The sequence below is a fragment of the Macrosteles quadrilineatus genome, unplaced genomic scaffold, assembly GCF_028750875.1.
Source record: "Macrosteles quadrilineatus isolate MER2022 unplaced genomic scaffold, UCM_ALF_1.0 Scaffold_1__1_contigs__length_201487025, whole genome shotgun sequence".
Taxonomy (NCBI): domain Eukaryota; kingdom Metazoa; phylum Arthropoda; class Insecta; order Hemiptera; family Cicadellidae; genus Macrosteles; species Macrosteles quadrilineatus.
This window is the reverse complement of record NW_026542594.1, coordinates 89,418,723-89,433,217: the sequence shown is the minus strand read 5'-3', so window position 1 is coordinate 89,433,217 and position 14,495 is coordinate 89,418,723. Positions and strand designations below refer to the sequence as shown.

The window sequence follows — 14,495 nt, the reverse complement described above, 5'->3', positions numbered from 1 at the left end:
TTTAACACTTAACTACAATATAATATACTTTACTACACCACAATATTTAGCCTACGTATCACCATAAATCTTTAACAAAATAAAACGTTCACATTTTTAAAATCCAAAGTAAATCAATATAATATTTCTTTTATGAAAAATATATTTAAAAAAAGGCGATGGTAAAATAACGACAGGCGAGTTTCGATCTGGGTGTTTCAGGTTTGAATCTAGGAGGATTTAACATTAATTAACATTAATGTTTAATCCTCCTAGGTTTGAACTGATTGAGAGGAATACATGAAACCGAAGGGGGGAGGTAGCAACAAGTGCACTAGTATTTACTAATGTCCAATTACAATTTGATGGATTTAACCAAAACCTTTTCTATTTCACTTATTTTCAGCTGTTAAATTTCAAACGATACGTTTTAGCGACATCATTAACGTTATTATCATCATCACCGTTTGAGTTTGGGTTTGCGGCAATGTATTTTTATGAATAAACCCTTTAATTTGATACCAAACTTGACCTCTGCTGCTATTAATTGACTGTATGCACTATTAATTAACAGCTGTGTCTAAGGATTATGTCGGCCTTAGTCACAAACAGGACAACAAGATCGCTCCACTCATCCCACACTCATCTCCATTCATACTTGGCTTAAAATGCATACATTTTTGTATGGTCGCCATTTCAAAGCAACATGGCTACATTATCAATGACAAACGTGGAAAACCTTATACGAGTGTGAGTAAGTCCGAAAACAGAGTAAGTCCGAAAACAACTCTAAAAAACAATAAGCAATAAATTGCAAGAACCGTTGCTTATGTCATTGGGTATACACATATGTACTGACGTGTATACTCAATGCTTATATCGTACGATTTGTTATATGTACATCGTGAGAATTTCCATTAGTTGTTCCATTTAGTTGTGTCTCCATTAGTATAATAGTTTAGTTGACTCTTTTAAAGTCAGCGGAAATTGTGACTGTTATTACCCTTGAAATGATGTTTGTGTAGTACTTTGCAATCCTACCAATGCTTATAGAATCATACGATTACAATTTTCTGGTTAGAATATGTCTCATAGAGTGGTGACTACTGTATCTTTTTGGTTTGCTTGTAAAACAGGATCAACAGAGATTTTCCATCGACTTAAACAATACGATACTCTCAAATTGTTCATTGCTATAACAAACTATCACACAGTTTGATGAATATTTGTGTGTAAACCACATACAGTACACCTGTATTCTATCTATTTTTCCTTTTATTTTTCCAAGACTTTATAGAAAATCACGCATTACGTGATCAGTGAAGAAAGGTCTTTGGGATCAACTTCAATGCAACAAATAGAGAAACATCACTCAATAGAGGCTGAACGCATTTCAGCCAAACTTAACAAAATTACTTAGACTAATAGTGAGATGGTTTTTAAACAAGCAAATTTCAATTAGATAATACTAATGCAATTTAAAACGTACTTAAAATTTCCAATTTTTAACATTAGGCTTATGGGACTAAAGTAGCCATATGACAGTTTTTTGTTTACAAGAAAAATGTAAACAAGAGAATCGTAAGGTATTTCTTAACTTTCTAGACTTTTCTTTTAAACGTTTTTAAACCATTCCTATGATTTTAATAAACAAGAAAATGCCGTTAAAACATTTTTTCAAGGCGCGGAATTCACTGAAAATTGAGAAAATATACGGAACTACTTTCTCAATGCGCGGAGCATAAACAAGGAGCGGAGGGATACGGACCGCGGTGACTACTTTCTTGGGAACCTATTTGTGTTGCCAGCTGATTAGAATTTAGAAACAGCCAATGTTAGAAATCAGAATCTAATAAGCGATATATTGAACCGCATCGAAATCGATATTTAATCCGATAATACCTCACAGGTTATATTATGTTGAATTACATCGACGGTGCAGTAAGTTATTACACTTATTAATAAAACGCAGATTGAACACTGATCTAATTTCGGCATGTGGGGAAGGTAGGTTGGGGTTTATGAGTATTCGTGGTTTATGAGTTATGGTATTAGTGTTTTGAAGTAAGGTTAGATTAGGAAGGTAAAGTGTAGGTTATAGGTAGGTGATCGGGTTGTTTATTTGTGTTGCACCATATAATTTTTATCTTTTGGAATAGTTGGTTAAGCGGGGAAACGATTACAAAAATGCTTGCATTATGGTATTAACAAGCCATCTACGGTATTCTAGCATTGTCTTTATATAAAGTCAATGATTCTAGAAAATTACTACATAAAAACCAAATGAAAAGAACATTTGGATTTGGACCTTTGACCATAGCAAAACTAACATGTAATTTATGAAATGTGAAAAGTTGTATATCATTAAATACTATTCTGATTCTGTAATATTAATAATTGTTCGGCAAATCCTCATTTTAATGGCTCGGCTGAAAATGGAATCTGCATTTTGTGAAACAGTAATTTGGTAACAATTCAGTAATTTCAAATGTTGATAATCCTGTAATCCCTGATATCCTGATATCCCTGATATCCTGTATAAATACTGTTATTTGATTGCCAAGCCACGGGCTATACATACGTCCAGTTACAACCATAATAATAAGTAAATAAATTAATTACCTAGGCTAAAAGAAGTCCACTTTTAACCACGGTATGGATAATTGTCAAGGCTTGTCCAGAAGTAGGCTACTAATTTCTAATTATATTATCTACATTGTATATTTAAGGCATGTCTTCCCTTTTTATTATTATTCTGTTTTCACTTAAATCAGCTGAATGCGATGTTTACTTATTACTTATGTTTAGGCCTACATTTCAGCCATTTTATGTTGCACGGTTGAATTTAAATGTCAAATTTCCCCTCCTCCGTTATTATACTTTAATACTTGTTTTTTTATAGTTACTGTTTTTTTTTATACTTAAATACTTTAACCGATTGTAAGGGTGAAAAATGTAGCCCAATGTTTTTTTGTTGTAGGCTACAGTTGCATTTGAATGTTAAATTACCTTTCTCTTTTTTATACTTTACTTTTTGGATGTTAATATCAGATTCCAACTACTGTAATATTTTCATGGTCAAAACTACCATAATGCACTTCTGGAAGAGGTATCTGAATAACGAGATATAGTAATACCCCCGCCGCAGCAAACCTGCAGACTAAGCGAATTTCCATTTGACTGATTGGATTTACACTAAAATGTCTACTTAAAAATATAACATTTATTCTTGATTTAAATAGAATTAGTTTAACAAGTACTTAGGTTTGCTGCATCAGGGAGGGTAAAACTGTTTTTTTTTTTTGTAAAATGTAAATAGTTAGTAAGAAATAAAAACATTTTCCAAATTTGATCAAAATATGTTCACAAACAAGCAAACTACAACAGTTTACTTATTCTCCATAAGAATAACATGGGAATTTTAAATTTTAAATTTTTTGGAATTTTCTCCGTAACCATTAGGCGCATAACAACGCTTCAATATACTAAATTATTTGTTTTTTTAAGCTCTACAAAATGGTTTGGAAAGAAATTGCTAAATTTTATGTTTTTTGGGTCAAAAATGGGAAAAACCGATTTTTACCCCATAAAACCCCCCGTAAACCCCGTTCCCATGGTCCGATCATGCTGGATCGCGAACTCGTTCGAATAAACGTATGTTTACACGTTTGTACCAAATTTCATCAAAATCGGATCATTTTTGCTCGAGTTATCGTGCTGACGGACACATATATATATATATATATAAATATATAAATATATATATATATATATGAATTTGAACGGATGGTGTTTTTGGCCTCTAGGGACCTCAAAACGAAAAAAAAAATCGGTCCCGCGTCCAGGTCTTACCATGAGTACTACGGTAATAGCTTATTCCCTATATGGGAAATTCGCTAAAAACAAAAAAAACAAATTTGAATTATTATAATTTTAATCAATAAAACCAGCATTAGTACATCTATTGACCTTTTTACATTTAATTACTTATACAAATATCAAATCACGTTTGTTCCGCTCAACTGGCTTTCACCTCTCTGAAAGCAACCCTAGTTTTATAGGTAAAGAAGAACACTGCTTCATGTCAGAGCATTCAGTTATCAGCAATTAATACATATATACATAGCACATTGAACCAGCTGTTAGTTAAAACAGATTATATTGGACTAAAACAAATCGATGATTACAAAGAATACTTTAAAAAATAATTTGAACATCCTACTACTGTATTTTACTATGCATATTTAATTAATCTGCCATCCTCGTACCGAAGAATTAAATGTATTAATGGTCAGCATTACACATAGTATAAATAAGCCAACCATAGGTATGTATTTGAATTTTCTTCCAAATGCTGAATTTGTGTAACAAATGCTGAATGTTACAGCTGTTATGTTAAGCAAATTATATTGTACTAAAAGCTAGCTAGAAGCATTGGGTATTTACTCAGGGGAGGTATAGAAGAGGCTACGATGACAGCTGTGGACTTCTTATTAGCAGAAGGAACGCCATTACCGTAACAATACGGTCATTGGCCATCGGCCTCAGTGGTCTAGTGGTTAGCGTACCGGGCTGATATGCTGAAGGTCCCAGGTTCGAATCCCGCTGGTAGCACTAACTTTTTGTCCAAGATTTTTTCATTATCAGCAAGTTTGGTTGGTGTGGTTCGGTTATGACAGTTTAATTTTATTATAAGTCATTATAAAATTTTAATTTAGAAATTTCTAGTTTTATTTAATAAACAGAATGTTTTTTTCATAACTAAACATTTGTTATATTATTTCATTATCAGCAAGTTTGGTTAGTTCGGTTAGGTTATGATAGTTTAATTTTATATTTAAAAAATTATAAAATTGAATTTGAGGCATTTATAATTTTATTTTATGAACAGAACTGTTTTTGCGATTAGTAGTAAACCTTCATTGCCAAATTGCTCTCTACTACAGCGCTGTTCACGGAGGAATTTTAAACCAATGCCTCATTCGTACCTCCCCTAAGTCAGACCCGAAGCATTGACTTATTGGAGAAGGTTAGCATCGGCTGCTAGACTTTTTAAAAACTAAAACTTAATTTATAAAAAACTGGGACACTAATTTTAAATTATGGCTTTGAAATTCCCTAGTTCTCAAAATTGTCTTTCTTTCAACACAAAACTAATGAAAATCCATCGACTGGTTGATTCAGAATCGTGAAAAAACCCCATTTACGTTTTAATAGTATATGATAGTTTGGACAGGTTTCAACCCTTCCAAGGCGTAATACATTTACACAGTTTATATGTAGACTACATTATAACTCATAAAATAGTTCTACAATTAAATGGATCTCCTTTTACAAACGTATATAATAACCAGGAATTTTCAGATCGTCCTTGCGGGTATTTTATGCCACAAATTTTGACGAAAGGCTATACCTATTTACAGTGTTGACCAAACAGTTGGCAAGAAGCATTAATAGATAAGCTATGTACCAAATATGACAATTTTAGCTCTATTCTAATTATGACAAAACACGAAGTAACTAAAAGCGAGTTTTGTTGGTGTAGTAAGCGTTGCAGGAGGTCTACTTTACACTGAATCGACGTTCACTTTTATTGCTTTAGATCTTCCGGCACTGTTGACTCAGCGAAACTGAACTTGTATTTTACCGTATTTCGTTATATTAAAACTGCTGTTGCATTAGGTCAAATTCCCAATAAGTCAATTGCTTTAACATAGACCACGTTTTTAGCTCGGACTGTATTACAGTAGAACTCCGATTATCCGAATCAATTGGGACCAGACCTCATTCGGATAATCAAAAATTCGGATAATCGGAGTTTTACAGGAATTCCGGGAAAAATTTCCAAGAAAAATCGTCATTTCCGGTACTAAATGAATTTTTAATTAATAATAAATGAAATCAGAACATTTTTACAGTATACAATGCTCTTAGCACAAGTGTTCTAAACTTGTTCTTAATAACAATTCTTTGATATTTTCCAAACCTTATTATTACTGTAGCTTTACATTATTAAAATTGTTGAAATAAGCGATTCGGATAATCGGCGATTCGGTTAATTGGAGTTCGGATAATTGGAGTTCTACTGTATTTGACTTACTGGGACTTTTGATCTACAGACACTGCAAACATTGTAGTTTTTGACCTAGCGGCACAGGTATAAATTATTTGATCTTCCGGGACTGTTGACTTCCAGCAACATTCCCCTACAATATATACTAATTGTATTATTACAATATAATAAAATTTAGTACCTACAATAAGACCTGATAGACCTGATTTTGGCCCGAGACCCAAAAGTCAAAATTGTTTAGCCGATCTGAAGAAAAAAGGTTTTGCCCACAGACCCTTGCTAAATTTAATTTTTATAATTTACTCTTGGCAAATTCCTCTATGGAGAGGTAACGGTTTCGGTAGTCTTCATGATAAGACTGCAACACTGTACTTTTACCTTTTTGGGTCTCCAAAAGCCAAAAAGTTTTACCTAACATGTATGTGGTTCGATACTAAGAAATAAATTGGTTTTGATAATTTTTATTTGTTGACAAGAACTTGTACAATTACAATGGAACATCAAAATACTGGTTTTTAAAAGTAATAATTATAAAACCTCTTAGTCATGTGAGGAAGTAAAAAATACACAATTACAACCTAATTATCTGTAGTTTCCATAGCCTCTTCTCCTGCGTTAGCAGCCGCATCCATGTCTTCATTTTCTCCCTCTTTTTCAGCAGGTTTTTCAAATGCTTTGTCTAGAGGTGAAACTTCCACACCGTCCCACACTGTAGTTTGAGTTATAAGATCTACGAAAAAAACATTGGTGTTGGATTGAAGTAGATTTGGTTCACAAATATGCACATCAAACACTAACATACATGAAAGAATTAATGTCAAGTATTTTAGTCTAACAAAACTACATTTTAGTAATTTGGTTTAAAAAGGCTCTAATGTAATTTCAATTCCTAGTCACTGATAAAACTGTTTCCATCCCAGCTAATATTTATGAGCATTATATTTAACATGAATTTTCAGATGTCTCTCCCCAGGCCCACTTTTATAAACGGGCAGACTGGGCATGTGCCCAGGGGCGCCGATGGTTGGGTGGCGCCCTCAACCACCACCCGCACTACTAGGAAAAATTGGTTTTATCAGCCAGGATTTCAAAAATAAAATGCGTGATTTTAACTTGTAGTTAAGTGATTTCCCCTAACTGTAAAAGTAAATAAATACAACAAAATTGAAAATACTTCTTCAGATTATGATTATGCCTTTGTGTAGTCAGGGAAAGGCAGGCAGCAGTATGAACAGGACACACTCACTATTCAGTATTCACTATCAAAGGTAGGGTGGTAGGCCTGTAGACTACAGCTGGTGACGTGCCCCTACTACTTTCCCTCCCACCAATCATCGCGACACCCACCCCTACAACTAACCGCGCGGCAGCGCCAGTAGGTTGTGCTGTTGTGCTTGTGCCTTCTGCACAGTCGTCAAATCAACACAACCTAACCTGTGACAGTCACTAGTCAGTGTTGACATTCACACTGCAGTTAGTGAACCAGTAATAAATAAATAGAAGTATTGATACAAGTAGGCATATAAAACAGTGAAAAAATGCATAAAAACCCTAGTGGATGTGGAGCCGAAAACCGCAAGCGGTTGGCTCGAAGAAAACAAACTCAAGAATCAGTTTTAAAGAAAGTGAAGTGTATTAGGCCTAACCGTAGTATTTTAACTGCACCTGAATTGAAAACTCTGGATATTGAGAACTCCCTCCCGAACAAAAATTGGTCAAAACATGCTAATATATAGATAATAAATACATATATATGCATAGGCCTATCGTTTAATACGTGTGTAATGAACTGCACACTGTACTGTACTGAACAATAATCACTGCGTAGTGCCACGTAGTGCATTTAGCTATTGGCGCAGGGCAAGAGGCATTTGCTCGCATAGCAACTGACAAGTTCAGTACCCCCCCCCCCCCATCAACCCACCTGCTGTGGATTTCGGCGAACTGATGAGTCAACCCCCTTCCCTTTTCACCTCCCTACACCGCTGTGGTCAAAACCTTTTAGTTATATATATAAGGATAAGGGGGCGCTGCTTTTGGGTTTGCCCAGGGCGCTACTGACCCTTAACGCGGCCCTGAAGCCTAGCCATCTTTGCATTGAAAGGCTTGCCTATTTCTGAATGCCCCTAACTGTCACAAACAAACAAATCTAACAGAGTGTACACCAACTGGGAAAAAACCTTGAATTTTAAGGGACCAAAGAAGGAACATTTCCAGGATTTATTTCAGCACCGTTAAAATATTACAATTGTAAAATGCCCTGCAAACATTCGAGTGAGTTTGCTCAATCGAAAAATTCACACATTTTCCGTGATTGTGGAAGACTGTGATGACAGTTTCTTTAAAAGCGGGAGACGACGATAATGTCTTCAAACTGAGGGAGATATCCAAAATTTTGACGTGATCAATAATGTTTAGTAACCGCGCGAGATTTCCAGGATTTTGTTGCGATCTTCCAAGACTACATGGTGACGTTTCTGTGACAATGGGAGACAACGATAATGTCTACTAACCGCGGTAGATGGAGATATTTATTTGGAAGAGGATTTTGCCGCGATTGAGGAATATTATGATGACATTTCCGTGACCGCGGGAGGCGACGACAATGTATTGAAACCGCATTAGATATTCAGGATTTTTCCGTGATGGCCGATGACGATGATAACCTTAGGTGAGATTTCAGGATTTTGCCGCTGATAATTTTTCCGTAAACAATGAAGACATTCAGGATTTTGCTGCAATCACGAGAGATGATGTTTTCATGACCTTGGTTGTTGATGATATATAATGAACACAATTACGATATTAAGGATTATAATTTCTGCAACACTAGCACTAGCTCACTGAACTTTTAACAATTAGAAATATACAAATGTGATGTGAGAACATACTTAAGTTGTAGGTCTTGAATTGATTATAGTTTACGTGGAACTAAACATTTACGCAAGTGTAATATATGTTTATATTAATTGTGCAAGAAGCAGTATTTGATTTTATAATGTTGGTTGCATTCCAGATGTTAAAGACTTGTTTTGTTCTGATTGTTAAGTTTGTTTAAATGACAATAATAATTCAGTTGTGATTGAAATGGAGAATAAATTGAATCCCCTAGATTTTATCTTGTTCTTTTAAAATATTACAGCAGGAGTGATTGTTTACGTGAGAAACATTCATGCAGGAATCTGAAAAAACTTTAAAACCCTGGAATTCACTTAAAAAGAATAGTATACACCCTGTCAAAGCAATTGAAAGTAAATACAGTACACTATACATTTATACATTTCAATGAAATGGTTTACATTAAATTGACCTTTATTTCACTCCCCCTCCTCGGCTGAGGGATTGTGGATAGTGCAAACCTAACCTAAAGTTCCATAGGAAATGATAAAAATTAATTAAGGATCTATGATTTAACTTTGATACAGGTTTAAGATTTTACCTAAGGCCGTTTTTTAAAGGAGCTGTTTCTTTCAGTTCTTAGAATGGAAAAGTTTTACATAACAGCATTCTTTACTTACATAAACAGCATAGTTATACTTAACACCAATGACACGTTTGGTATTGGACAAATGAGGTTCAAGAATTAAGAGAGGAGAAGTAAAATTGTAATGCTTCTAACATCAACTAATCAACTGTTTACCAATTTAATTGTTAACAGTGCAATTAGTGATTGGTACAATGAGTCGTTGCATCAATGTCAGTGACAATATAAACAAATCATAACCTCTCTTAGTTTTGAGTAGTCTCTAGGGACCTCATAACAAAAAGTAAATCAGCCTCGGGTCGAGGTCTTACCATGAGTACTACGGCAATAGCTTATTCCCTATATGGGGAATTGGCTAAAAGGACAACATGTAAATAGTTACATAAACTAAACAGCATTTCTAAGTATTAACTGCTAATAGCTCCTTAACTGCAGGTATTGTTATTTGTTTACTTCTTATAGCTTCACTATTCTGAGCAAAGTTCATGACCCCTCCTCCAAAAAATTATTTTCTACAACAGTAGTTTATAGCGTTGTAATTTGAAACTATAGCATGTTTGGTTTAATTTTCTTTTAAATTGTGTTCACTTAAAACGACAAATTCAGGTTTTTTCCCTAGGATTATTTTCAACAGTTTGTGATGCAAAGTGCTAAAAATGTTTTGGTGGATAATTTTAGTTTTAACTTTGTTTCACACACTTTCAAAACAAATAATATAGGAAGTCCTATGTATAGGACTTGTAGGATCAAAAATTAAATCACACACAAAATGTAACTTATCAACTCATCGGTCAGAATCAGTGTCTCGTCGATGGTAGATGAAGTAAACAATGGCAATTCCCACAATTCATTAGTCTACCTGCAAAATTATTGTCCTCCTCACGGTAAATATCTTGCCTGTCGCTACATAACATAGTGTTCAGTTCTTTCACCTAATAATTTTCTTTAGCCTTTACTTAGAACAGCTGATATTTAAAAAATGATTCAAACTGTATAAATAAATATCATTCATTTCTGTTTTTCTTGAAAACATGACTTATTTTATTTCTCTCTTAATATTTCATTTTTATTCACAAACACTCCACATTATTACAGTTATACAGTTTGAATCATTTTTTAAACATCAGCTGTTCTAAGTAAAGGCTAAAGAAAATTATTAGGTGAAAGAACTGAACACATAGCCTACATTTAACGTGCATAGGTATCTAGAGCATATCAATGTCTCGTCGATGGTAGGTGAAGTAAGCAATAGCAATTCTTTAGTCTAGTTGCGAAATGATAGTCCTCCTCACACGAAATATCTTAGCTGTCGCTGCATAACATACATTTAATGTGGATAATAGGCTATAATTTTATTTTTTTGCAATTGTGGTTAATGCTCTTTTGGATAATAAGGCAGTCTACTGTAAATTCAAAGTAAAAAATAAAAACTAAATATTCATTGTCACATAACTTAACACATTTAAATAGTTGATTACTGTCCATATCTAAAATTTGTATTCTTTGGGTTCCTGGACACAAGTTTTGTCTACTCACTGTTATTGCCGTCCAACACAGTCTTGTAGCCCCCGTGAGCCGTGATGCGGATCAGAGTCTGAGCTGTCAGACACACTTGGTCCTGCTGTTCCAGATTCATAGACTGATGCACCCTGTAAGTAACACCGTTGTCAACACGATCTGTGATGCCTGCAATCATGGAAATAAATATCACTCATTTTATAGCAACAGGATAATCTAATACCCTCACCACAGCAAACTTGCAGACTAAAGGCGGGGACACACTTGTCATACACCCTTCCGATCCGACTCCGATCATACTGTGGTACGACTGTCGGAGAGGGGAATGGTACTTAACTTTGAACTTTGAATGGTGCTTAACTTTGGTTGTTTACACCTCTCCGACACGCGTCACGTCATACTCCGATCCTACTCCGATTTTGACTCCGATCACGCACCGACACTGCAGTCTATTAGTTTGTCGGATGCAGGACGGGTTGTTTCTTAAAAATCACCTTTATTCTAAGGTTTAAGAATAATGGTTTAAGATAAATATATGCCGGTGCTTGATGAGAAATCTGTGCGTGCATATCTTTAATTTGAGACCTCGATCATGAAAATCGGACGGGTAGAAGAGCCAAACGAACTCGAGAGAGAAAACCCAATGTGTTTAATATACAGGGTGTTTGGTAGTCAGTGTCAAATATTTTAAGGCATTATTATGCACGCAAATTGCTATAAAAATACGCAATTTGGGTAGTTATATCTCACTCCTACTTCCGGCAAAAGCCATTTTTAGAATTTTCCAAATTTCTTGACATTGCCTAATAAAATCTCATATTTCTCAACTTTTAACCTACATAATGATATTTTCAATGAAATTTTTAGAATCTTCATTAAATTTTCTATCAAAATACTTATAATATGGTACAGCTTAACCCTAGTAGAAACTCACCCTGATTTGTATATCAATATCACCACATAAACTTACACTATGCTAATAGTAGTTTGTTTAATGTTGATCAGAAACAAATCTAGGGTTAAGTTTGGTCAATGGGATGCCTTTACTTTACACTAATTTTGTTAAACCATTACAAAAGGAGCATAAACTTAGAAATAATAACTTGGCCCATATGTTATATATGGATGCTAATTTAGCGATTTAGCAGTTTTGACCAAGAATTAAGATTATCTCAACACACTTTTATTGGCCTTTTCATATTTGACGAAGACAATTTCCAATATTTCAATCAGGGAAGCCTTTTCATCACTAACCAAAAGACCAAAGCTACCTTAGTAAACCAATATTTATTCACAAACATGTTTGCTGCCTTTGGCAGAGTTAAACCTCTGGAGTCGTTCAAATTATTTATTGAAAATAACATAAACAAAAGCAAACAAAGACATACAAGAAACTGTTTTTTTACACAGAAGAATGTTGTACAGGGATATCCATCCTGACACATAGATAATTTGATTCTGAGTTTGTTTAAATATTATAATAATTTCTTTTAATTTTGAACTTTCTAGGAAATGTCGCTACAAGCCCCTAGTATGTATTGAATAGAGTCAATGCGTAGACGGATGTTTCATAAATATGTATATAATAGTATATTACGTTACTAGTCCTGAAAATAGGTGTTTACCAAGAGGACAAGTGAGGTCGTTCCCATGCGAGACGATTAATACGGGATTACCATACCAGTCCGGTAAACACATTTTGGACGAGTGACGTACGATATTTTACACCATACTACTAAATCCGTACAGATCCTTATATATTACCACCGACCAAAGGACTAACAATCACTAGTCAATCTCTAAGAGAGGTTATGTTTTTGTTTATAAACTAACCACTCTCACTCTTTGCCAAATACAGTATATAATCAGCTGGTTGGGGTTCAGTAATAGTAGTTTACGCAACGATTGCGAGAAGATAGTGTTAACGACACGAGTAGAAAATTTAAGGTACGAGCCTTGGCGAGTGCCTTAAAAACTTCGACGAGTGTCATTAACATTATTTACGCGAGTTGCGTACACTACTTTACCTACGACAATGTTTTAATTACTAAAAATCACTATTCATAATTTCTAAAAGAGGTTATGTTTTCGTTTATAACCTCCCATTACCACTGACAGTGATGCAACGAAACACACTAATTGCGCTACTCAACAATTAAATTGGCCTGAACAGCTGATTAGTTGAATTTTGAATCATTACAATTTTACTTCTCCTCTCTCAATCCTTGAAACTCATTGGTCCGTTACCCGTGTTGTTATGAGTAAAACTATGCTGTTATGAATGTAAACAATGCTGTTATGAGATACTTTTCAATTCTAAGAACTGTACTGAAACGGCTACTTTAAAAAACGGTCATAGGTAATAGTATATTACGTTACTAGTCCTGAAAATAAGTGTTTACCGGACGAGTGGGATTACCATACGAGTCCGGTACACACATTTTGGACGAGTTACGTACAATAGTTTACGCCATACTACTAAATCCGTACAAATCCTTATATACTTCCACCAACTAAAGGACTAAAAATCACTAGTCATAACCTCTCTTAGGGGTTATGTTTTTGTTTATAACCACTTATTGCCACCTAAATACAGTATAATCAGCTGATTGGTGTCCGGTAAAACTCATTGCAGTACAGTAGTAAGTAATGAAACCCCATTTGATTAAGCTGATGGCAAACAGCTGTTTTCTGGACTAAATCCTTGCGTGGGAAGTTCGTCAAAACAGTGTAGTGTGGCGTAAATTATATATTGTTTGGATTTGCAATTCTGTAAAATATCTCTTAGCTGAATCTCTGTTTTGCAGATTTAACACCAAATGAATAGCCTTCTTTTGTTTGGTAGGAATCGATTCCGAATTGGTCTTTGTTGTTACTCCATAATTAAAAGATACTAGTGGCTTGTAGGGACATAAGTCCCTAAAAAGCTCAAATGGAAAAGAAATTATTGTAATATTTAAACAAACTCAGAATCAAATTATATATTTGTCAGGATAGATATCCCAGTACAACATATCTTTAGTGTAAAAAAAAACAAAAAAAAAAACAACAGTTTGTTATTTGTCTTTGTTTGCTTTTGTTGATGTTATTTTCAATAAAGAATTTTAATAATTCCAGAGGTTTAACTGCTAAAGAATAAATATTGGTTTATTAAGGTAGCTTTGGTTTTTTGGTTAATGCTGATAAAAAGGCTTCCACGATTGAAATACAGTATATGAAATTGTCTTCGTCAAATAAGAAAAGGCAAAAAATGGTGTGTTGACATGAACTTAGTTCTTGGTCAAAACCGCTAAATTAGCATCCCTACCCTACCCAGTTAATTTGTTCTAAGTCTATGCTCATTTTGTAAAGGTTTAACAAAATTAGTCTTAAGTAAAGGCATCCCATTGACAGAACTTAACCCTAAATTTGTTTCTGATGAACACTATTATTAGCCTAGTG

General features: G+C 34.3%; 1 protein-coding gene across 2 annotated transcripts in view; it reads right to left on the bottom strand.

Annotated features, from left to right (window-relative positions):
- Nucleotides 1-6,497: 6,497 nt before the first annotated feature.
- The window catches only part of LOC128985712 (interleukin enhancer-binding factor 2 homolog), a 43,712-nt gene continuing 35,714 nt past the window's right edge, over nt 6,498-14,495 (bottom strand). For both annotated transcript variants that reach the window (XM_054405551.1, XM_054405638.1), the window contains exons 8-9: nt 11,073-11,222; nt 6,498-6,782 (exon numbers count right to left, since the gene is read on the bottom strand). In XM_054405551.1, the coding sequence (XP_054261526.1) occupies nt 6,631-6,782; nt 11,073-11,222 (302 nt within the window). In that variant the 3' untranslated portion in view covers nt 6,498-6,630. The remainder of the gene's footprint in view (nt 6,783-11,072; nt 11,223-14,495) is intronic.